At 37.4% G+C, this 23,629-nt stretch overlaps 1 protein-coding gene across 1 annotated transcript in view; it reads right to left on the reverse strand.

Annotated features, from left to right (window-relative positions):
* Positions 1–23,629, reverse strand: part of PKHD1L1 (PKHD1 like 1) — a 179,809-nt gene that overhangs the window by 41,634 nt on the left and 114,546 nt on the right. The window contains 9 exon segments of the mRNA XM_059874459.1: positions 1,483–1,604; positions 2,338–2,467; positions 4,064–4,167; positions 7,845–8,018; positions 13,105–13,234; positions 16,262–16,380; positions 18,240–18,369; positions 19,842–19,990; positions 20,273–20,361. Coding sequence (XP_059730442.1) covers positions 1,483–1,604; positions 2,338–2,467; positions 4,064–4,167; positions 7,845–8,018; positions 13,105–13,234; positions 16,262–16,380; positions 18,240–18,369; positions 19,842–19,990; positions 20,273–20,361 — 1,147 coding nt within the window.

Consider the following 23,629-nt stretch of genomic DNA (forward strand, 5'->3'; position numbering starts at 1 on the left):
ACAATGCTTTCTGAAACAAAAATTTAATTCATTATTCACCCACATTCAAATTTATAATGCAAATGAAGTGCTGAAATTACCTTAGGTTCTTGGTGTAAACCTACCGCTAGATACGATACCTTAGTCTTCATTAGAAAAATATATTAAAGTACATTTCAGTCACAAAATCCACTGGACGTGGTTCAATATTAACAAGCCGTACACCAAATTCCAGTATTATAGTGAGATTACAAAACTTTTGTCACTCTTTTTGGTTATATTCTGTCACCAATTTGATTAGTTAAGAAAAAGGCAACTGAGGCAATTATAGTGGGTCATTAAATTCAGTAGAGGCCTTCATTAAAGAAAATCTGCTATAATAAAAACAGGGTTAGAACAAGTATTAGGTAATTACGAAACAATTTTACTTTACAAGCCAAATCAGAGTGGTAGAAATGAAAGGTACAAGCATAGAAGGTTTATTTCTTGCCTAATAGTATCAGCAAAACAGACAAAATCGAACTGAAAGCATATTAAACACCCTTATCTTTAAAGATGATAAAAATAGTCAAATACAACTCATAAAAGTAAAATAAATTGTCTTTCAAAAGATATAACTAACTTTAATTGACATTTGGTTACATTCTAACATCTATAAACAGATGAAAAGAGAACATTATTATCTCATAAATGTATACTAAGGTCCAGACTTTTGGATTTTGCTTTAAGGTGATTATTAACGGTTGCACAAGAACAAAATTCAATCCCTATCCCATCTTTCAAAGTGAGCTATTTTTAATTCCTTTTCCTTCCTATGGTTTAAGTAAGCAAAATAAAAACAAAAGGAAGCTGTCTTTCCTCCAAATCCTCCTTCTGTACTTTCTATTTTCTTGTTCACAATCTCACTCTACATCTAAATAAATAGCTAAAGTAACTGAAGAAACTTCAGGGGAAATAGGGTTCAATTAGTAATATCTGATAAGAGGAAATAACCTTGCATAGAGAAGAATTTTAGATGAAAAATGAATTTTAGACCTTCTATATAAGTCTATCATTCCAATTTTTCATATAAGGAAGGAAACTAAATTCAGAGTTAAACAGTAATACGTGTAAGGCATTCAGTCAATTGGCAGCAGAGAAATCCTGTAGCGGAGCTTGAAAGCAGTAATTAATATTGGAGAAGCAAGGAAATAAGGGAAAACTACTTAAACCAAAGGATGCCAACACAGAAAAATCCAATGGCGACTGGAGCTCACCTTTTTTAAAAATTGGAGTATAATTGCTTTACCATATTGTGTTGGTTTCTGCTGTACAACAAAGTGAATCAGCTATATGTATACAAATATCTCCCAACTTGGAACGCCCATCCACCCCACTCCCCCATCTCACCCTTCTAGATCATCAGGGAGCACTGAGCTGATTTCCCTGTGCTATACCACAGGTTCCCACTATCTCTCCCTTTTACACATGGTAGCTTACAGTCTTCAAATTTGTTCATACTACCTCAATTGCGGCATGCCAGAGAGTGGAACTCAGATCTTTTCTGTTCTGATAGGTTCCTGGCCAAACTGAAAGTGTAACCAAGTTTCCCCGGACTCTGTTGGCATTCCCCCATATTCTTATGCCTAGAAAAAAATAAAGTCCCCCCAATACATATAAATTTGTAATGAGTACTATGGAGAATGTTGTTCATTTCTTCAATGAAATTAGTTTTCTAGTTTGAGCCTGACAACGAACCTCTTCAATTTTAGAGCAAATCCTCTAAACTCTTTGATACTCTACCTATTTAACAGATTTCCTGAAATAGAATCTTCTGCCGTGTTTGTTAAATATGTGGGTTCACAGGTTCTGCCCTAGATTTTAACAAACACACACTCATACTGTATACACCTTCACTAAGTTTATATTATGCTTTAGACTGATATTCAAGAAAGGTTAATTCCCTACAATCAAACTTACTTTTTATAAAATAATAGCATTTATTTGTGAATAATCTTTCTGATTGATATGTTAAAAGTCATAGTAATTTAAAATATTGGTGATTAGATAACTCACATAAGAGCACCGTCTGGTAAATAATTCTAGAGCTGTACTGTCCGTAGCTACATATGACTACTTATATGTAAAGTAAGTACAATTAAATTAAGTATAATTAAACTTAAAAATGCAGCTTATCAGTCACATTAGCCACATTTCAAGTGTTCAATGGCCACATGCAGTTTAGTAATTCCCATGTTAGCACAAACTTAGGCCATTTCCATTTTTGCAGAAAGACCAATTGGACACCATGGCTCCAAAGCTTGCATTCAAGGCTATCTGAGAAAGACAGATTATTGGACCAAAATATTATCATATTACCTTCCCCCACTGTAAAGTGAATGATATTATCATCTATGTCCAATCCATCTGTCCCAAATACACCAATTGCAGGGGAAAAGCCGTTGTGAAAAGCACAGCCTCTAACATAAGACGAGCCATGTTCTTGAATCTATAAAACATTGAGATTTAGTAAACATTTAAAAAATAAAACTAAAGTATATTTAAAGAAAAAAAAATTGAAGTAGGTGATTTTCAGTAAACAAATCTTGATAAATAAAATACTCAGTTTACATTCCATGAAAGGATATGATTTCCCAGGAGATCTTTTAATCCTAGGAAATGGCTATATTACTCAATTTATGATTAAATAAAGCAAAAAAAAATTGTTTACCTTAAAAGTGAATTAAAAATTCTCTAGTGGTTTTCAATGCATTTATATTTTATCACTACTTATAAAATGCAATCCACGGGGTCGCTACGAGTCGGATACAACTGAGCGACTTCACTTTCACTTTTCACTTTCATGCGTTGGAGAAGGAAATGGCAACCCACTCCAGTATTCTTGCCTGGAGAATCCCAGGGACAGGGGAGCCTAGTGGGCTGCCGTCTATGGGGTCACACAGTAAGCAAAGTGATTCAGTTACACATATATATCTATTCTTTTTCATAGTTTTTCCTATTATAGGTTATTACAAGAATATTGACCACAGTTTCCCTTGCTATACTGCAGGTCCCTGTTTATCTATTTTACATACAGTAGTGTGTATATCGGAGAAGGCAATGGCACCCCACTCCAGTACCATTGCCTGGAAAATCCCATGGACGGAGGAGCCTGGTAGGCTGCAGTCCATGGGGTCGCACAGAGTCGGACACAACTGAAGCGACTTAGGAGCAGCAGCAGCAGCAGCAGTGTGTATATGGAGAATGCAATGGCAACCCGTTCCAGTATTCTTGCCTGGAAAATCCCAGGGACAGAGGAGCCTGGTGGGCTGCTGTCTATGGGGTCACACAGTCAGACACGACTGAAGCGACTTAGCAGCAGCAGCAGCAGTGTGTATATGTTAATCCCAGACTCCCAATTTATCTCCTCCCCAATAATATATGTACATATTTTATTTAAACACTTTTATTTTATACTGGAGCGTAGTTGGTTACAGTGTTGTGTGAGTTTCAGGTGTACAGCAAAGTGATTCAGTTATACATATATGTATCAATTCTTTTTCAAATTCCATATAAGAAATACACTCTTTCTCATTTTTCTTAAGTCACCAGCCCTCTAGGCATATTTATCTTCCCAGATAAATCTGGGAAGATAAATATGCCCTTTTGACAGAGGCATGGATATTCAGACATGGTTTTCATTTGAGAAATTTAAGCAGTACTCACTTTGTTTAATAGTAACTATTTGGACATATTTTTGGTCATTGTAAAACAAAGCAGAGATGTGAAATGCTATCATAGATCTTCAATTTTTCTACCTCCTGTGCTCCATTTCCTTTTTTTTTTCTTACTGGCCTTAAATAAATGAATGACATGGTTGGAGTCAAATGGTTCCCACATGACATGCATGACACAACCAGCAGGACCTGGTCAGACTCCTGCTGTGAGTCTAAAAATGTCAATAGGAAATACAGCTACGAAATTTTTATTATATTAAATTTAGTTTCAGAAATTCTAAGATATGGCTATTAAGTAAAGTTAAATGAAAATAAAATTAAAATATTTAATTTTGAGTATATGCAAAAATTCAAAATAAAGTACAAACCTGTCCGAGGTTAAGAAATGTTACAGCATATCTTGGGTCTGTGCTATCTCTGAAGGCTTCTTGACCACTGTGATAAAATTCCACATTACTTATTCTTGCATTTCCTGGTGGGGAAAAGAGTTACACATTTTTTTCTTTGAAACTGAATAAAAATTTTTCAAAAACTATGAAAGTTCTAGTAATTTTCCAAATTACAAATTTGTTTTCAACTTTTTCAAGGAAATTACATTCATTTTTTATTCTTTTAATCCAAATAAGGTAATGTTTCTAAAGATGTTTTTTCACTGCCCTTCCAAAAACCTCTTTAGATATTTTTTTCTGAATAGCATCCATTCTCCATGAAATTTTAATATCACAGATGTACCACACATTGGGGTCACAAAGAGTCGGACACAACCTAGCAACTGAACAACAACTACGTATCTGTCACTGTATAGCGGCCCTTTGGAGGACCATAGACTGTTTAAACTTTTTTTGCCCCCAAGAGTCAGTTTACACCTGTTGGTGTTATACTGTCCCTGTTAAGAATGCATGGCATGAGATACAATTTATAATTTACCTGACATTTCAATTTTGATGCTCCAAAGAGCTTTTTAAAGACATTATCTTTACATAATTTTTTCCAGAATATGTACTGCCAAGTATCTGCAGATTGAGTTTGTTGTAAGTGCCACTGAAGTGACAAAAAGCAATTTCATAGATTATTAGGAACAGCCATAACAATCTGTGAGAGATGACTCTATGTCAAGTTCTGTACTAAGTGCTTAACAGGCTATGTTTAATTCTCGTACAACATCTATGAGTCAGGAACTCTGATTACTCCTGTTTTTTATACAGGTTAACTGGGGCACAATGATTCATGTCTGAAAAAAAAAAAAAAAACCAGTAGAGAATATTCGTTGTTTCAAAAACTGATATCTAATGAAATGCATTGGAGAAGAGTTATTTTACACTAGAAGGAAAATTGATTTCTGTCTGTAAATCCATGAGCCAGTGTTTGTATATATGGTGAAGAACTTAAGAAGTTCATAATGATACTAATAAGAAAACAAAACTAAAACTCCTTGTCACCTTCAGAGGATGATTGGGAACAAGTTCATTATTTTGAAAACCAAAAAATAAAAGGAAAGAATTCAACATTTTTTCCATCTAAATTATCCTTCAAGGTGGTCAAACAGTTGTCTGGGGAAGCTTCTCCTTATAGAAATATTCAAGATTATAAAAGAGGGGGGAATGGTAGTATTATCTTTTTAAACCTCAGTGATTTAATAGATCCAGGCAATGATTATTAATAACAGCTAATTTCACAAAAGGAAGAACAATTGTATATTATGTGCCTATTAATGGAAAAACAACCACCAGTTGTGAGGAATTCTTGCCTAAAAATCGACTCTGGGTCTGGTCATTTTACTAGTTCTAAATTTGCTACTTATTCATAGAGAATACAAAGGAGGCAGGAACATGTTAAATTCTAGGGGTGCATCACTAATTGGGGCTATTGCAGACACTATATGACAGATGACCTAGCTTCTTTTATTAGTAAATTACAAGGGAAGAAAAATGAATCAGAGATTTAAGATTCATAACCAGTTGCAATATGGATCTATTTAGAGTCCAACTTGAACAAAAAGAGTCAAAGAGAAAGAAGGAAATAAAGAAAGGAAGAAAGATAAAGAAGAGGAAAATGGGAAAGGGGAGGAGGAAAGAAGAGGGAGTGGGAGGGAGGGAAGAAAGGAGGAAGGAGAAGAAGGAATGAACTGGAGAATTCTGAACAGTCGTTTGATGTTTAGAAATTATAGCTAACATTTTAAAATCTGATTCTTACAGATGTTTTTAAAGATGTCTTTTAGATTTACACACTGAAATATCTCTAGATGAATATGTGGTTGCTCCATTCATAAGAGCCAAGATATAGAAACAACCCAACTGTCCATCAATGGATGAAAGGATGAAGATGTGAGGTACCCTCCCCTCTATCTATCTAAAATATTCCACTCTATATATACATATATCACATCATTCAGCCATCAGTAACACAGAATGAAGTTCCGTCATTTGGGACAACATGGATGGGCCTGGAGGGAATTACGATCAGTGAGATAAGTCAGACAGAGAAAGATAAACGCTGTATGATCTCATTTATATGCGGAATCTTTAAAAACTTCTGCATATAAATGAAATGGACTCGGGTTCGATCCCTAGGTCAGGAAGATTCCCTGGAGAAGGAAACGGCAATCTGCTCCAGTATTCTTGCATGGAGAATTCCACGGACAGAGGAGCCTGGCAGGCTACAGTCCTTGGCATCGTGAAGAGTTGGACACAGCTGAGTGACTAACATACACAAGAAAGCTGAACTCATAAAAACAGAAAAGAGAAAGGTGGTTATCAGGATCTATGGGGTGGGAGAAATAGGGAGCTATTTAAGGGTATAAACTTGCAACTAGTAGATAAATAAGTCCTGGAGATCCGATGTACAGCATGGGGAAACAGTAAAAATACCATATTATAAACTTCAAAGTTGCTAAGAGACCAGGTCTTAATTGTGCTCACCGCAAACAAAGAAATAATACTTACATGACATGACAGAGATGTTAGTTAACACTACTGTGGTAATCAAATGGCAATATATCAAAGTATCAAATCAACATACTGTACACCTGAAACTTACCCAATATTATGTGTCCATTATATCTTAAAAAATATATGCCTGCTGCTTCAAAATAATCTGGGGCTTGAAGAAAGTGGGTGAGCACATAGGTAAAACAAGATAGGCCAAAGCTGATACTTGTGATAATTGGTGATGATAAGCATTATACATTTCTCTATTTTTAATATATGTTAGAAATTTTCCTTCACACAAGAATAACAGATTGGTTGTGCTTGTTATGAATTGATTTGTCTCTGAGTGTGATGCTGGGCGGGCTTCCCAGGCGGCACTAGTGGGAAAGAACCTGCCTGCCAATCCAGGAGATATAAGAGATGCAGGTTCGACCCCTGGCCTGGGAAAATCCCCTGGAGGAGGGCATGGCAACCCACTCCAGGATTCTTGCCTGGAGAATTCCATGGACAGAGGAAACAAGTGGGCTACCAGTCCATAGCATCGCAGAGTTGGACATGACTGAAGCAACTTAGCACCAGGCATCAGTGGGTAAGCTGTTACCTAAGGTCATTGTTAATTTGATAATTAGTTTGTCTATGAAGATAAAATTAGAAGAATAATGTTAAGAATTTGGTTCTGGAGGGTGGTACCTGGACTATATAATACATATCAAGGCTCTGTTTTTCAATGTTAAAAAACAATACATCAGGCCCAAAACAGAGTCCCTTTTGCTAAGCCCTGCATCACCAAACAGACTTAATTACATTTTTAGCTCTCCTGAAATGGAATCTTAAACCAGCCCATTAGGAATTGCTTGATTAGCATTGATTAGGTAATCTGCTTGATAAACCTCTGCTCCCCCTACATTAGCCTTGCAACTGCCAATCCTCTTTTTGCCTAGTATAACTACCTTGTTGCTGCTTCCTTCTGCCTACAAGTCTTCTGTTTTGCACAGCTCTTTGATGCTCCTTTGCATTTGTTAGATTGGCTGCTGCCCCTTTTGTGTATCCTTGAATAAAGCTAATGAGATCTTTAAAATTTACTCAGTTGGATATATATATATATATATATATTTATTTATAACACAAGTGATCCTACAAAGGAGTGAGGATTATTTAAAAATTAAACATGAAGAGACCATGCTATATTTCATTTAGAAAAATAAACTGAATCTGTACTAACCTTTAAAAGTCACCATATTTTCAGTGAAGGAACTGACTAGGATGCGTGCACCAAAAGATTCCTTCAACCAACCTGGATAATCCTCACCAAGTATTTTGATGTTCCTACTCAGTATCCCAACGTCGGCGGCTAATGTATAGCTCTGACTAGTTCCAGGAACATGGTATCTTTCAGCTGCAGCAGAAGGACAGTTGGATTATTACCAACACAGAAATATCTGTCTTTATTAGTTTCTTTGCAGCTTACAGGCCACATAACTTTCTAATATGCCAAAAATCAGAACAAATACATGAATTGATTCGAGTTACACACTTAAACGTATACAGATGGCAGCTAGAAATTACACCTTTTTATTTATAAAAAAATAATCAAAAGGAGTTCTTCCATTTATACCAAAGCAATTATTATAATTGCTTAGAAAGTTATTGCTTCATAGGTATTTTGCAATCACTTCAAATTATACATAAAGATACACTTGTAAGGCAAGTTGGGGAGCTTACTGTAATTTTAACAGATGAGGAAATGAGATAGAGAAGTAAAAGAACTTGCCTATGGCCACGTGGAGAATCAGTAACCCATAGATATTACCTCTCCTGATGCTTAAACCTTGGTTTGCTCTGCTTTTCCTGTGATATGTTTTACGAAATACAATTCTTTATAAATATGTAGTATATCCTTTTTATCAAACACAGTCTGTACATTTACATTTTCATGATTTAAAAACATAACCTAAATTACATTCTACATTTCAAGAGATCTCACTCAAAACTTTAAGACAAGCAGGTACATTTCAAACAGAGAGAAGTATCTGGCACTTTAAATGAAAGAATCTATACTATCAAACTTCAAAAACTACCTTACGATTAAAATATTCTTCAAAGAAACCCTTTACTTTTGATTTAAAGAAAAAATATGTGATATAGAATGATAAACACGTGCTTCTATCAAAATACTGCTTTAAAAAGTTTCTTTTATCATGCAGGTCAGATATCCACCAGTGTATCATGCTGCCTTAGCTGGGTTCTCAGGAACATCAGAAGTACCTGAATGGCTTTCCTAACATTACACTCCTGTCTGCTTCCACCTCCTCTGATTCAGATGAAGGTAAGGGTGGTGGTGAGGAGATACCCCTCGTCCAAGGTAAGGAGCATTGGCTGTGCTTTGCTGGAGGAACTGTGAAGAGATACCCCACGCCCAAGGTAAGAGAAACCCAAGTAAGATGGTAGGTGTTGCAAGAGGGCATCAGAGGGCAAACATACTGAAACCATACTCACAGAAAACTAGTCAACCTAATCACACGAGGACCACAGCCTAGTCTAACTCAATGAAACTAAGCCATGCCTGCGGGGCAACCCAAGACGGGCGGGTCATGATGGAGAGATTTGACAGAATGTGGTCCACTGGAGAAGGGAATGGCAAGACACTTCAGTATTCTTTCCTTGAGAACCCCATGAACAGTATGAAAAGGCAAAATGATAGGATACTGAAAGAGAAACTCCCCAGGTCAGTAGGTGCCCAATATGCTATGGGAGATCAGTGGAGAAATGACTCCAGAAAGAATGAAGGGATGGAGACAAAGCAAAAAGAATACCCAGCTGTGGATGTGACTGGTGATAGAAGCAGGTCCGATGCTGTAAAGAGCAATATTGCATAGGAACCTGGAATGTCAGGTCCATGAATCAAGGCAAATTGGAAGTGGTCAAACAAGAGATGGCAAGAGTGAATGTCGACATTCTAGGAAACAGCGAACTGAAATGGGCGGGAATGGGTGAATTTAACTCAGATGACCGTTATATCTACTACTGCGGGCAGGAATCCCTCAGAAGAAATGGAGTGGCCATCATGGTCAACAAAAGAGTCCGAAATGCAGTACTTGGATGCAATCTCAAAAACAACAGAATGATCTCTGTTCGTTTCCAAGGCAAACCATTCAATATCACAGTAATCCAAGTCTATGCCCCAACCAGTAACACTGAAGAAGCTGAAGTTGAATGGTTCTATGAAGACCTACAAGACCTTTTAGAACTAACACCCAAAAAAGATGTCCTTTTCATTATAGGGGACTGGAATGCAAAAGTAGGAAGTCAAGAAACACCTAGAGTAACAGGCAAATTTGGCCTTGGAATACGGAATGAAGCAGGGCAAAGATTAATAGAGTTTTGCCAAGAAAATGCACTGGTCATAACAAACACCCTCTTCCAACAACACAAGAGAAGACTCTATACATGCACATCACCAGATGGTCAACACCGAAATCAGACTGATTATATTCTTTGCAGCCAAAGATGGAGAAGCTCTATACAGTCAGCAAAAACAAGACCAGGAGCTAACTGTGGCTCAGACCATGAACTCCTTATAGCCAAATTCAGACTTAAATTGAAGAAAGTAGGGAAAACCATTAGATCATTCAGGTATGACCTAAATCAAATCCCTTATGATTATACAGTGGAAGTGAGAAAGAGATTTAAGGGTCTAGATCTGATAGATAGAGTGCCTGATGAACTATGGAATGAGGTTTGTGACATTGTCCAGGAGACAGGGATCAAGACCATTCCCATGGAAAAGAATTGCAAAAAAGCAAAATGGCTGTCTGGGGAGGCCTTACAAATAGCTGTGAAAAGAACAGAAGCGAAAAGCAAAGGAGAAAAGGAAAGATATAAACATCTGAATGCAGAGTTCCAAAGAAGAGCAAGAAGAGATAAGAAAGCCTTCTTCAGCAATCAATGCAAAGAAATAGAGGAAAACAACAGAATGGGAAAGACTAGAGATCTCTTCAAGAAAATCAGAGATACCAAAGGAACATTTCATGCAAAGATGGGCTCGATAAAGGACAGAAATGGTATGGACCTAACAGAAGCAGAAGATATTAAGAAGAGGTGGCAAGAATACACAGAAGAACTGTACAAAAAAGATCTTCATGACCCAGATAATCATGATGGTGTGATCACTGATCTACAGCCAGACATCCTGGAATGTGAAGTCAAGTGGGCCTTAGAAAGCATCACTACGAACAAAGCGAGTGGAGGTGATGGAATTCCAGTTGAACTGTTCCAAATCCTGAAAGATAATGCTTTGAAAGTGCTGCACTCAATATGCCAGCAAATTTGGACAACTCAGCAGTGGCCACAGGACTGGAAAAGGTCAGTTTTCATTCCAATCCCAAAGAAAGGCAATGCCAAAGAATGCTCAAACTACCGCACAATTGCATTCATCTCACACGCTAGGAAAGTAATGCTCAAAATTCTCCAAGCCAGGCTTCAGCAATATGTGAACCATGAACTTCCAGATGTTCAAGCTGGTTTTAGAAAAGGCAGAGGAACCAGACATCAAATTGCCAACATCCACTGGATCATGGAAAAAGCAAGAGAGTTCCAGAAAAACATCTATTTCTGCTTTATTGACTATGCCAAAGCCTTTGACTGTGTGGATCACAAGAAACTGTGGAAAATTCTGAAAGAGATGGGAATACCAGACAACCTGATCTGCCTCTTGAGAAATTTGTATGCAGGTCAGGAAGCAACAGTTAGAACTGGACATGGAACAACAGACTGGTTCCAAATAGGAAAAGGAGTACGTCAAGGCTGTATACTGTCACCCTGTTTATTTAACTTATATGCAGAGTACATCATGAGAAACGCTGGGCTGGAAGAAACACAAGCTGGAATCAAGATTGCCTGGAGAAATATCAATAACCTCAGATAGGCAGATGACACCACCCTTATGGCAGAAAGTGAAGAGGAACTCAAAAGCCTTTTGATGAAAGTGAAAGTGGAGAGTGAAAAAGTTGGCTTAAAGCTCAACATTCAGAAAACGAAGATCATGACATCCGGTCCCACCACTTCATGGGAAATAGATGGGGAAACAGTGGAAACAGTGTCAGACATTATTTTTCTGGGCTCCAAAATCACTACAGATGGTGACTGCAGCCATGAAATTAAAAGACGCTTGCTCCTTGGAAGGAAAGTTATGACCAACCTAGATAGCATATTCAAAAGCAGAGACATTACTTTGCCAACAAAGGTTCGTCTAGTCAAGGCTATGGTTTTTCCAGTGGTCATGTACGGATGTGAGAGTTGGACTATGAAGAAGGCTGAGTGCCGAAGAATTGATGCTTTTGAACTGTGGTGTTGGAGAAGACTCTTGAGAGTCCTTTGGACTGCAAGGAGATCCAACCAGTCCATTCTTAAGGAGATCAGCCCTGGGATTTCTTTGGAAGGAATGATGCTAAAGCTGAAACTCCAGTACTTTGGCCACCTCATGCGAAGAGTTGACTCATTGGAAAAGACTCTGATGCTGGGAGGGATTGGGGGCAGGAGGAGAAGGGAACGACAGAGGATGAGATGGCTGGATGGCATCACTGACTTGATGGACGTGAGTCTGAGTGAACTCCGGGAGTTGGTGATGGACTGGGAGGCCTGGCGTGCTACGATTCATGGGGTCGCAGTTAGACACGACTGAGCAACTGATCTGATCTGATGTGATCTGAGCATGTGAAATGAGGCATCCCTGGTGGCTAAGATGGTAGAGAATCCGCCTACTATGCAGGATACCTGGGTTTGATCTCTGGGTTGTGAAGATTCCCTGGAGGAGGGCATGGCAGCCCACTCCAGTATTCCTGCATGGAGAATTCCCATGGACAGAGGAGCCTGACAGGCTACAGTCCATGGGGTTGCAGAGTTGGACATGATTGAGTGACTAAGCACAGCACAGCATGTGAAATGGGAAAAGGCTGGGGTGTTGGGAAGGCCCTGATTCTACAAGCTGAAAGATAACCTTCAATTGATTCTGATTAATTCCTTCTCTCCTTGAGAATGAGAGTTTACCATTTTGCAGTAGCTTGTCTAAATGCAGTTACCACTGAGGAATGTGTCAGTGAAACCAATCAGGGCAAAGATGCTCTTGGATCAAGATTCCTTAAATTTCAGTGTGCATAAGTATGTCTGCTGCTACCACTACTGCTGCTGCTAAGTATGTCTAGAAGCTTGCTTAAAACAGGAAGTGCCAGCCTTATCCCATGGAATATAACGGTCACTGCCGAATATTTGCTGAATAAACGAATACATATAGCAGGAACTCTTGGCAGCCAACACGTGAAGAGTAGCACCCGCTGGGTACCACTGCCAATTTCACTGAAATGCACCTATAAAATAACTGTGAGATATTTCATCAAATAATTGCAATTACAGAGGAGAGGACTAAAATGTGACTCTTTCAAGACATTTTAATGATTTAGCTATTTGGTTAAAGAACAGCCACTTACCAAAGTGGGTGTAGGAAAGGGTATCATTGAGAATGAGAATTTTGTGATCATGCAGGATTTTAACGATGCTTCTAGTTTCCGTCTGGTGGAAATCATAGCTTGTGGTTGTTATCACAATCTCTTCACCCTCCTTAGAAAAATTCCAAATTCAAGACAATTTTAAAAAATAGGTTTATGTCTCTTAATAATTATTAAATAATTCTAATTTAACTTACATTGGTTACAACCATAGTATTATCAGAGAAAACAAACCATATCTTTAGGTTTCTAAAATAAATATGCTTTAGTTTGATACCAAGAATTCTATATCCTGAATTATGTCAATATTTCCTCAAGTTGAATTCAGTCACTTAATATACATTTTTAAAATTAGATAGATCAAAGCAAATATATTCGTATATATATTAAAAATTGGTCAGAATAATATTCTTAAGACTTAAAAAACTCCCCCCAGATTTTTTTACACAATTAACTATCACTGGATATTCCTGAAAGGTGAGAAAGGCAGAGAAAAGTGACAGTACAGGGTCAAGTCTTAGAATCTCTATCATATATGATAAGCTCCTCTTTGTCATCCAAGCCTCTGCTCAACTATACTTGCAGAGGAGGAAAAAGATGTTTTGCCTCTACCCTACCAAGTTCTTAGCTAGGACCTCTGTAACAAAAGACCGAATAACATGAGAAAAGCGTATGTTTTATTCAGTGTAAGTTTTAAATGACAGAAGACATGAAGAAATTGTTAAACCTGAGCACTTAAAAAATTATTCATTTGTTAAATTTACTGACGCGCTGACTCTCTGTGGCTGCACGCAGGCCTTTCCTAGTTGTGGCGAGCGAGGCTACTCTCTAGCTGCAGTGCACGGACTTCCCATGCATGGCTTCTCTTGCTGCAGAGACCAGGCTCTAGGGCACGTGGGCTTCAGGAGTTGCGGCACTTCGGCTCAGTTGTTGCAACCTGGGGGTTCTAGAATGCAGGTTCAGTAGTTGGGGTGCACGGGTTTAGTTGCCCCACAGCATGTGGAATCTTCCCATACCAGGGATTGAACCCATGTCCTCTGTATTGGCCCCGTGTCCCCTGTATTGGCAGGCAGATTCTTAACTACTGGGCCACAACCTTGAGCATTTTTATGGAACAGTGGGGAGTATAGGGAAAATGTGATAGGGTATGAGCTAAGTGTAGGAAACTGGGATAAACAGCAACACTTGTCCATTCTGATTCCTATGTCTCTGTCTTTAAAGCTGAGGATGGTCCTTTCTTCTGGGTATAGGCAACTTTCACATGAAGGTTTTATGACCTGCTTCAGGGGAAGGTCAGAAAGTCCTCCTGCACACGCAGAAATTTTTCGGCTTAAAATAGTCAATATTTTTGGATAGTATGTCCTGAATACTGTCACACCTTTGACAGAGGCTTCTTTGGCAACTCAATTTAATGTCATCTGCCACCCTCTACCATGGCAGTCTCTATCACACCTGATTTATTTCCTTCATTAGGAAGATTATGATCTAAAATAACACGTATTTATTTATTCATTTAGTGTCTGCCTTTCCCACCTCAATGCAATTTCCTCTCTATTTTGACCAATTTCTTCACAAATGAATCCTCTGTGCCCAGAAAATGTTTGACACTCAGCTAAATATCAACTGTATAATTAATATGCATAAAATATTAACTGGATAAGTAATAATAAATGATAATTGGATAATGGGGATATTTAAATCATTTAATCACCTTTAAAAAGTAATCACACCTCAACTATCACAATTATCACATGCAAACCTATGAATGTAGTAGAGATTGGAATTGCCACTGTTCATAATCTACCAAAATCTCTTACTTAATATAGGCCTTTTTTGAATATCACTAGGCATCAAGATCTAGTTTCTTTCCAAACACTTAATGTGTAAAATCACAAATTAGAAGCAAATCTCAGACAAGTGAGATAACACAAAAGTGCATTTAAAAAAATTCCTTTTTCTGTTTGCCAAGAATTTGTAAACAATTTTTTTTTACCCTCAAACCTTCATATTTCCCTTTTATAACTTATACATAACGTTCTTTTTTTTTTTCAAATATTTATTTATTTATTTTTTAATTTTTTTAAATTTTTTATTCCTTTATTTCTCATGTGTTCCCCATCCTGAACCCTCCTCCCTCCTCCCTCCCCATACCATCCCTCTGGGTCGTCCCAGTGCACCAGCCCCAAGCATCCAGCATCGTGCATTGAACCTGGACTGGCATCTCGTTTCATACATGACATTTCACATGTTTCAATGCCATTCTCCCAAATCTTCCCACCCTCTCTCTCTCCCACAGAGTCCATAAGCCTGTTCTATACATCAGTGTCTCTTTTGCTGTCTCGTATACAGGGTTATCGTTACCATCTTTCTAAATTCCATATATATGCGTTAGTATACTGTATTGGTGTTTTTCCTTCTGGCTTACTTCACTCTGTATAATAGGCTCCAGTTTCATCCACCTCATTAGAACTGATTCAAATGTATTCTTTTTAATGGTTGAGTAATACTCCATTGTGTATATGTACCACTGCTTTCTTAGCCATTCATCTGCTGATGGACATCTAGGTTGCTTCCATGTCCTGGCTATTATAAACAGTGCTGCGATGAACATTGGGGTTCACGTGTCTCTTTCCCTTCTGGTTTCCTCAGTGTGTATGCCCAGCAGTGGGATTGCTGGATCATAAGGCAGTTCTATTTCCAGTTTTTTTAAGGAATCTCCACACTGTTCTCCATAGTGGCTGTACTAGTTTGCATTCCCACCAACAGTGTAAGAGGGTTCCCTTTTCTCCACACCCTCTCCAGCATTTATTATTTGTAGACTTTTGGATCGCAGCCATTCTGACTGGTGTGAAATGGTATCTCATAGTGGTTTTGATTTGCATTTCTCTGATAATGAGTGATGTTGAGCATCTTTATAAACATCCATAACGTTCTTTATATATTCTGAAGAACCTCTGACACCACAATTTTTAAATGCCTGCTGTCAAAGTCAGATTTTTGAGTGCAAGCTAATTGTAAAACACACATTTCTTGCCTGGGTAATCATGTGAGAAAATTAATGTCCATGAAAATAAAGAAGAAACCTTTTTAAGTTGACCCACTGCGTGTTTTTACTTCCCCTGCAGAGTAATTCCTCTACCTGCCAATCCACAGCATCCATCAGAGAAAGGACTCTGGAACCTGCCGCTGCAGTTTCTGAGAGTTTAGTTTTATATATCGAATGTGGAATTCCATGAAGGTCCAGTTCACCAAACACCCCTGAAGGAGAAAAACCCACTCCTATTTATTCACCATACAGAACTGAGTTAGGTGCTAGTATAAAATGAAACAATAGATATATTTCAGTAAATGATTGAACATTTTAGAATTAATGCAAAGGATTAGGGTTATCTGCTCAGGGCTATAGAAGAAGGCTTTGGCTGTCTGACCCATTGCTAGGAATCTGGTCCCTAGAAATTAAATCCAGTACACAAGGATACACGAATGAGGATGCTTAATACAGCAATATTTGGAAATACTAGAAAAACTAGAATTAATCTAAATGTACATCGATAGCAGAATGAAGGAGTAAATTAGAATATATTATAATACTGTAGTGTAATATGCCATAAAAAGAAAGAGCTTTATATGTAAGTATCGATCTGGAAAGATATTCATATGTTAACAATAAAACACACAGTAATATATTTAGCTTGACCATGTTTTTGGTCAAGTCATTTTATGTAATATGAATATAGACAAAGATAAAAAGCATGAAAAGAACATGTAGAAACTGCTAATGTTAGTTTCCTCATGCAGAGAGGAGAACTGGTAAGATGTATGTCTTTTCTTGATATTGTTCTGTGTTGTTAGAACTGGTATTTTTGAAATAAAAAAATAAACACATAAAAGCAAAAAAAAATTTTTTTAAGGTTGCATTCGTCTGCCTCAGGAAATTTTTTTTTTCTTTTTCCTTTTCTTTATCCCACACTATGTGGGGTTTTAGCTCCCCGACTAGGGATCAAACCTATACTCCTTGCCCAAGAAGCAAAGTCTTAACCAAATGAGCCCCCAAGGAAGTCCCAGGAAACTTTTAAGATTTGAATTTGTCTGTCTTGGAAGAGCTAACTCAATTTTAAGCCATTTAAAAAATCCCCTTACTTACTATCACTGTTTTAGAAATTGTACATTAGAGCGAGTGAAGCACATTTATTGAGTTGGCCAAAAAGTTCGTTTTCAGTTTTTTCATAAGATAGTATGGGGGAAGAAAAGTCTGAATGAACGAGCTTTTTGGCCAACACAGCATGTATCTTTTAAGTAAAGATGCAGTGGTGATTTGAGAGACTAGCATTGAACCATGTATATTATCGTATGTGAAATAGATCGTCAGTTCAGTTTCGATGCATGAGACAGGGTGCTCAGGGCTGGTGCACTGGGATGACCCTGAGGGATGGGATGGGGAGGGAAGCGGGAGAGGGTTCAGGATGGGGAACACATGTACACCCATGGCTGATTCATATCAATGTATGGCAAAAACTGCTACAATATTTTAAAGTAATTAGCCTCCTATTAAAATAAATAAATTAAAAAAAAAAGATGCAGTGGTATTAATAAAAGCGGTTATTTACTGGGACCAAATTAAACCCTCTCAGGTCCATTGCTTTCTAGGCTCAAATGGGAATCTGTACAACCACACAAATGCAACTGGAAAATTAAAACACAACAATAGTTACAACTGGATAACTGGCACCAGAGTCAACTGATCCACAGATTACTAATACTGTGTAGGAATAATGTGCAGGAAAGTTACCTTAAAGGGGAAAAGTCCTAAAGTATGAAAAATAGTATTGTTTCTACAAAAGAAAGATTATGAAGAAAACCAGATTAGAGAAATAATCTACATATGGAGTGACCAATGTTAGTTTTGTAATAAATTACATTTTGGTTTAGAATTTAATGTGGCATGATTTAATTTTTTTAAATGTTGGCAACTTTTATAACCCATTACTACAAATCAGTGTTTGTAAAAACTTCTAATACTGTAAATTTATGAACTGAGGGCAAGTCTATTAGTGCTCCATGTTTTATAGCAGATTCTCAAAACTAACACGATTCTTTCAGTGTCTGGGAGCACATACCTAAGACCTTGGATCCTTGATTTGGTCCTTCTGGAAGAGCCCACTCTGGAGTAGAATGATTCCCTCTCAGAACAATCTGTAATTCTCCTTTGAAAGGATTGTCTTCCCAGCCACCGATTAATCTACCTCCCTGAAGTGAAGCAGAAAGTTGTTAATACTTAGAAACTGAGCAGGACAAACTTCCCCATAAAAAAGGAATTAGGAAGGCTTGCAGCCTCTCTTAATGAAAATATATGAACTGTTGTTTTACAGAAAAACAGTATTGTAACTAGAAGTGATCTTAATTTAACTCCTCCACTTTGGGATAGGCAGTTTAAATGATTTTTTCCAAGGCCAAATTCAACTTCTACTGGTCAGAACTGGACCTAAAACTGAGACCTCCTGACACCTAAACTAATGCCGTTTGAACAGATCACACCGTATCTTAAAATAACACAGCATATATAAAGTATATTCTTTTCATTTTTGTTCAGTTGCTATGACTCTTTTGTGACCCCATGGGCTGTATCCCACTAGGCTTCTCTGTCCATGGAATTCTGCAGGCAGGAAGACTGGAATGGGTTGCCAGTTCTTTCTCCAGGGGATTTTCCCAACTCAGGGATCCAACTCCTGTCTCCTGCATTGCAGGTGGATTCTTTACTGCTGAGTCACTGGGGAAGCCAAGCTATGCTATTCATGAGCCATCACTGTTAATAAAAATTACTATTACTAAATGGTTTCTGATTCTATGCCAGGTTTAACATGCAAGGCTTTACGTATTTTATATCATTTCATCTTTACACTAAACCCATGAATTGGAATTATTATCCTCATTTCATAGATCATAAAACTGATGTGGAAAGAAGTCAAATAACCTAACTCGTTACCCAACAATTTAACAACGAGGTAAGGATTCAATTGTAGCGGTAACTTCCCTCTAAGCTCTGCATCTAACCAAAATATCCCATATCTTTAAAGCTTTAAAGGCCTAGTTTTATGAAAGAAGGCTCCCATTTATTTTTTAGTGGTGCTTAATAGCTTTTGGTTAAGCTATTCTTTTAAATGAACACCAATAAAACACTGACAGAACAATTAAATTGATTAAACTACTACATATTCAAGACCATCTGAGGTTTATGAGAGAACGAGGTGATTATTTCAAACTGAAATATTTTTATTAGCCTGCTCCTGGTTTTCATAATCCCTTCTACATCCATTCATCTTAAGAAATACTGTTCACTTTCTTTTCTTTTCTTTTTTTTAAAAAAAGACTTAAAATCTTTTTTTCCCCCAGAACTCTAGGGAATTCTCTCTTAGTTGCAGCAAGCTGTGAGTTTAGTTTTACCTAACAATGATATAAATTATTTTAAAGGACTGAAAATGAGGAGACCTCATACTACAAAGTAGCATGATAATTACCACATAAGGAATGTGTTAAAATGTAAAGGAGAGCAGAAATATAAGTTCAATGTATTGAACTTAGGCTTGCATTTCATGGGGTAGAGCCAGTTGTGTTTCAATTCACATCAGTTGAATATGCTTTCTTATAAGCTGTTCAATAAATCTCCAACATTTTAGCACTTGGCTAGTAAGGGTGAAAGTTAACAAGACCCTCAGTCTTACCTGCAGTGATATGTAGGTAGCATTCAGAACAACTTTTCTGTAAGAAGACTCTGCAGCTCCTACATTATGTTTATCTTCCAATTCTAGAACCCCCCAAATAACAAGCCTTTCCATTGGTGGAATATCTGTGTCTGCCACAATCCATGTTCCTATAAAACAAGACTTTAATGTAAGGAATATAACGTAATCCATAGACTATAGCCTATAGATAAAACATTGACAGCCTTATCAGTGAGTCCTAATTTTGAAGTTAGTGAGTCTTTTTTCCATATAATATAACATCCAGGATACAGAATGGAACCCACCTCTTCACATTTTCTTTCTCCAGGGTGTGCTGCATAACAGTATCTACCCTAACTGCTAAGTATTTTGGCATCTATCCTAAAGGTGATAAACACAAGCATTTTATTTATTTACATTTATGCATTTACCTTCAGGAATAACAACATTTGCCCCTGGGTAAGGTATGGTATAATTATTTTCTTGAGATGATTGCCAAAAAGAATTATTCGACCATAAGCTGAAAAGAGAAAAGAAATATTTCCATTTAGTATTATCTCTGTTTATTTAATAAGCATCTCCTTAGAGTGTAGCACTATACTAGATGTTTTGGGGATAACAGAATGCAAATTAGATAGTTTGTAATTTCACTGAAAGCTAATGTATGCAATTAGTAAAAGACTCAACACACATAACTACATAGAGATTTTTCTCCATTGAAGAAAACTATCTGAATCACTTTTTATCCTACTGAAGCCTTATTGTGATACGCTAATTTTGTCTATCACATGAATAATTTGATTTCTTTAGAAGATTTCTTTTCTAAAACTTTAATTTTATCTTGAAGCATAGTTGATTAGCAATGTTGTGATACTTTCAGGTGTACAGCAAAGTGACTCAGTTATACATAAACACGTGCCTATTCTTTTTCAAATTCTTTACCCATTTAGCTTGTTACGTCATATGGAGCAGAGTTCTCTGTGCTGTACAGTACGTCCTTGTTAGTTACCTACTTTATTTTTTTTTAATTTAATTTTATTTTTAAACTTTACAATATTGTATTGGTTTTGCCAAATATCGAAATGAATCCACCACAGGTATACATGTGTTCCCCATCCTGAACCCTCCTCCCTAGTTACCTACTTTAAATATAGCAGTGTGTATGCAGGTGGAAAAGTGAAAAGAAACGCATTCTTTGTCCATTTAAAGATTCTTAGATATGGTGCTATTTCAAGGGGAAAACAGCAAGAGGGCATATAGTTGGTTAGATTCTGTGAAGGAAGCCTGGAAGAATGGTCTCTGAATTGGAAAGGGTGGGTCAATGAGAGTAAGGCCCTGGGCTGGGTGCACAGATAATAGTCTATAACCAGAGTGAAAAGTGTTATGTTAAATTGAAATAAATATGGAAAGTGTGCAGCTTTTCAGATGGCACCAGTGGTAAAGAATCCTCCTGCCAGTGCAGGAGATACAAGAGATACAGGTTCAATCCCTGGATTGGGAAGATCCCCTGGAGAAGGAAATGGCAACTCACTTCACTATTCTTGACTGGAAAATTCCATGGACACAGGAATTTGGTGGGCTACAGTCCATGGGGTTGCAAAGAGTCAGACACGACTGACCATGCATGCATAGCACAGCATACGGAAAGTGTGTTGGAGGAGACACCATCTCTACTCACCGTCACTATGCCTGCTAGAAACCATCTCAGTACAAACTGTTACAAACAATATTATTACACAGTTGAGGGTATTTTCCTGTTTAAGAATGATCACAGAGGTTGCTATGCTGCCTGAGTAAGAAATTTAAAAATTTTTCTGATACTAATGCAGGAAGTCTAAAGAATACCAATATAGTTTGTTTGGTTAAAAGTGTTATTTTTATGACACATTTTAATTACTCAGGTGTATTACTAAAAAAATCTGTTGCTCAGAAATCCTGTTATAAAAATTTTGTCTTCATGGGTTTAAAACAGAAGCTAGCGGGTCATTTAGGATTATTTATACTCACAATAATACATTTTTTAATGAAGCGATCTCAATGAAGGTTGTTTAAAGGTTATATCTATCTAATTGAATAACTTGATCAGCATTGTACAGATTCAATAGTTGAGTTCTCAAGCTTTTCTCAAGCCTTTCAGTCTTATGCCCAGCAGCACTATACTAGATGCTATGTATTCTTCTAATTGCCCACTGTTATGATCAATAAAGCCTAATACCTCTGGGACTAAGCACTTGTGTGTTGTGTAGGTAGAACTGCATATTCTATTCCTGAGGTACAATTTTGGATCAAGAGTCTATTTGTTCTCACTGCTGCTGCTGCTGGTTAGCTGCTTCAGTCGTGTCCAACTCTTTGTGACTCTATGGAATGCAGTCCACCAGGCTCCTCTGTCCATGGGTTTCTCCAGGCAAGAATACTGGAGGGGGTTGCCTTGCCCTTCTCCAGGGAATCTTCCCGACCCAGGGATTGAACCTGGATCTCCTGCATTGCAGGAAGGTTCTTTACCGCTGAGCCACCAGGGAAGCCCACTCTCACTGATAGCTATCTGCAAAATACAAACTAACAAGTCCAATTGCATCTATTTCTAGTGAGCAGAACTCATACTGTGGGAGGAAAAAACTCTTCCTATGGTATATATGTGAAGTATATGTTAGGGGGGCAGAGGCCACATCTCTCAACCTAATCTCAGTGCTCAGTACAGTGCCTGGAACATGGCAGGTACTCAGTAAACTTTTTTTTTATGGTTGAATGTATAAACAAATTCAATTATTATTCTTTTGTGCAACAGTTATCACAGTATCTGTATATTTTGAAATTATAATTCACTTAATAAATATTGATTTGTACTTGATGTGCAGTACTGGGCTCTTACATGCCTACTGATTGTTAATTTTTATCATTACCAACATTATTTTTATGGTTATTATTTGCCTGTAGGTGACGCAATATACATCAAATCAGGATCATGCCTTTAAAGGTCTTAAAGACTAGTACTGTCACGTACTGCTGCTGCTAAGTCACTTCAGTCGTGTCCGACTCTGTGTGACCCCATAGACGGCAGCCCACCAGGCTCCCCCGTCCCTGGAATTCTCCAGGCAAGAACACTGGAGTGGGTTGCCATTTCCTTCTCCAATGCAGGAAAGTGAAAAGTGAAAGGGAAGTCGCTCAGTCGTGTCCGACTCTTAGCGACCCCATGGACTACAGCCCACCAGGCTCCTCCGTCCATGGGATTTTCCCACCATATATGGTAATTACTATAATATGAGGTAGAAAGTGATGTTTCATATGAGAAATATAGGTAAAGGACTTTACAAGTTTCAAAGATAGAAAAATTATTTTTAACTAGGAGAGTTAACATATATTTAGGAAATCAAATATCTGAAATAAAATTAAACAAGCTGTATTATGAGATTTGACCAAGACAGTCTATCTAAAAAATGATACAAATGAATTTTATTTATAAAATGGAAACAGACTCACAGACACAGAAAACAAACTTATGGTTACCAAAGGGAAAAAGGGGTAAGAGGGATAAATTAGGAGTTTGGGGTTAGCAGATATACACTACTATGTATACAATAAGCAATAAAGTCCTCCTGTATGGCAAGGGAATTACACACAATATCTTGTAATAAACTATAATGGAAAAGAATATGAAAAATCTATATGTATAACTGAATCACTTTGCTGTGCACCAGAAACTAGCACAACATTATAAATCACCTATACTTCAATAAAAACACACACACACACACACACCGACACAAAAAGACTGTTATTCTAGAGAAAGA

Source organism: Bos taurus, chromosome 14 (assembly GCF_002263795.3).
Source record: "Bos taurus isolate L1 Dominette 01449 registration number 42190680 breed Hereford chromosome 14, ARS-UCD2.0, whole genome shotgun sequence".
Lineage (NCBI taxonomy): Eukaryota > Metazoa > Chordata > Mammalia > Artiodactyla > Bovidae > Bos > Bos taurus.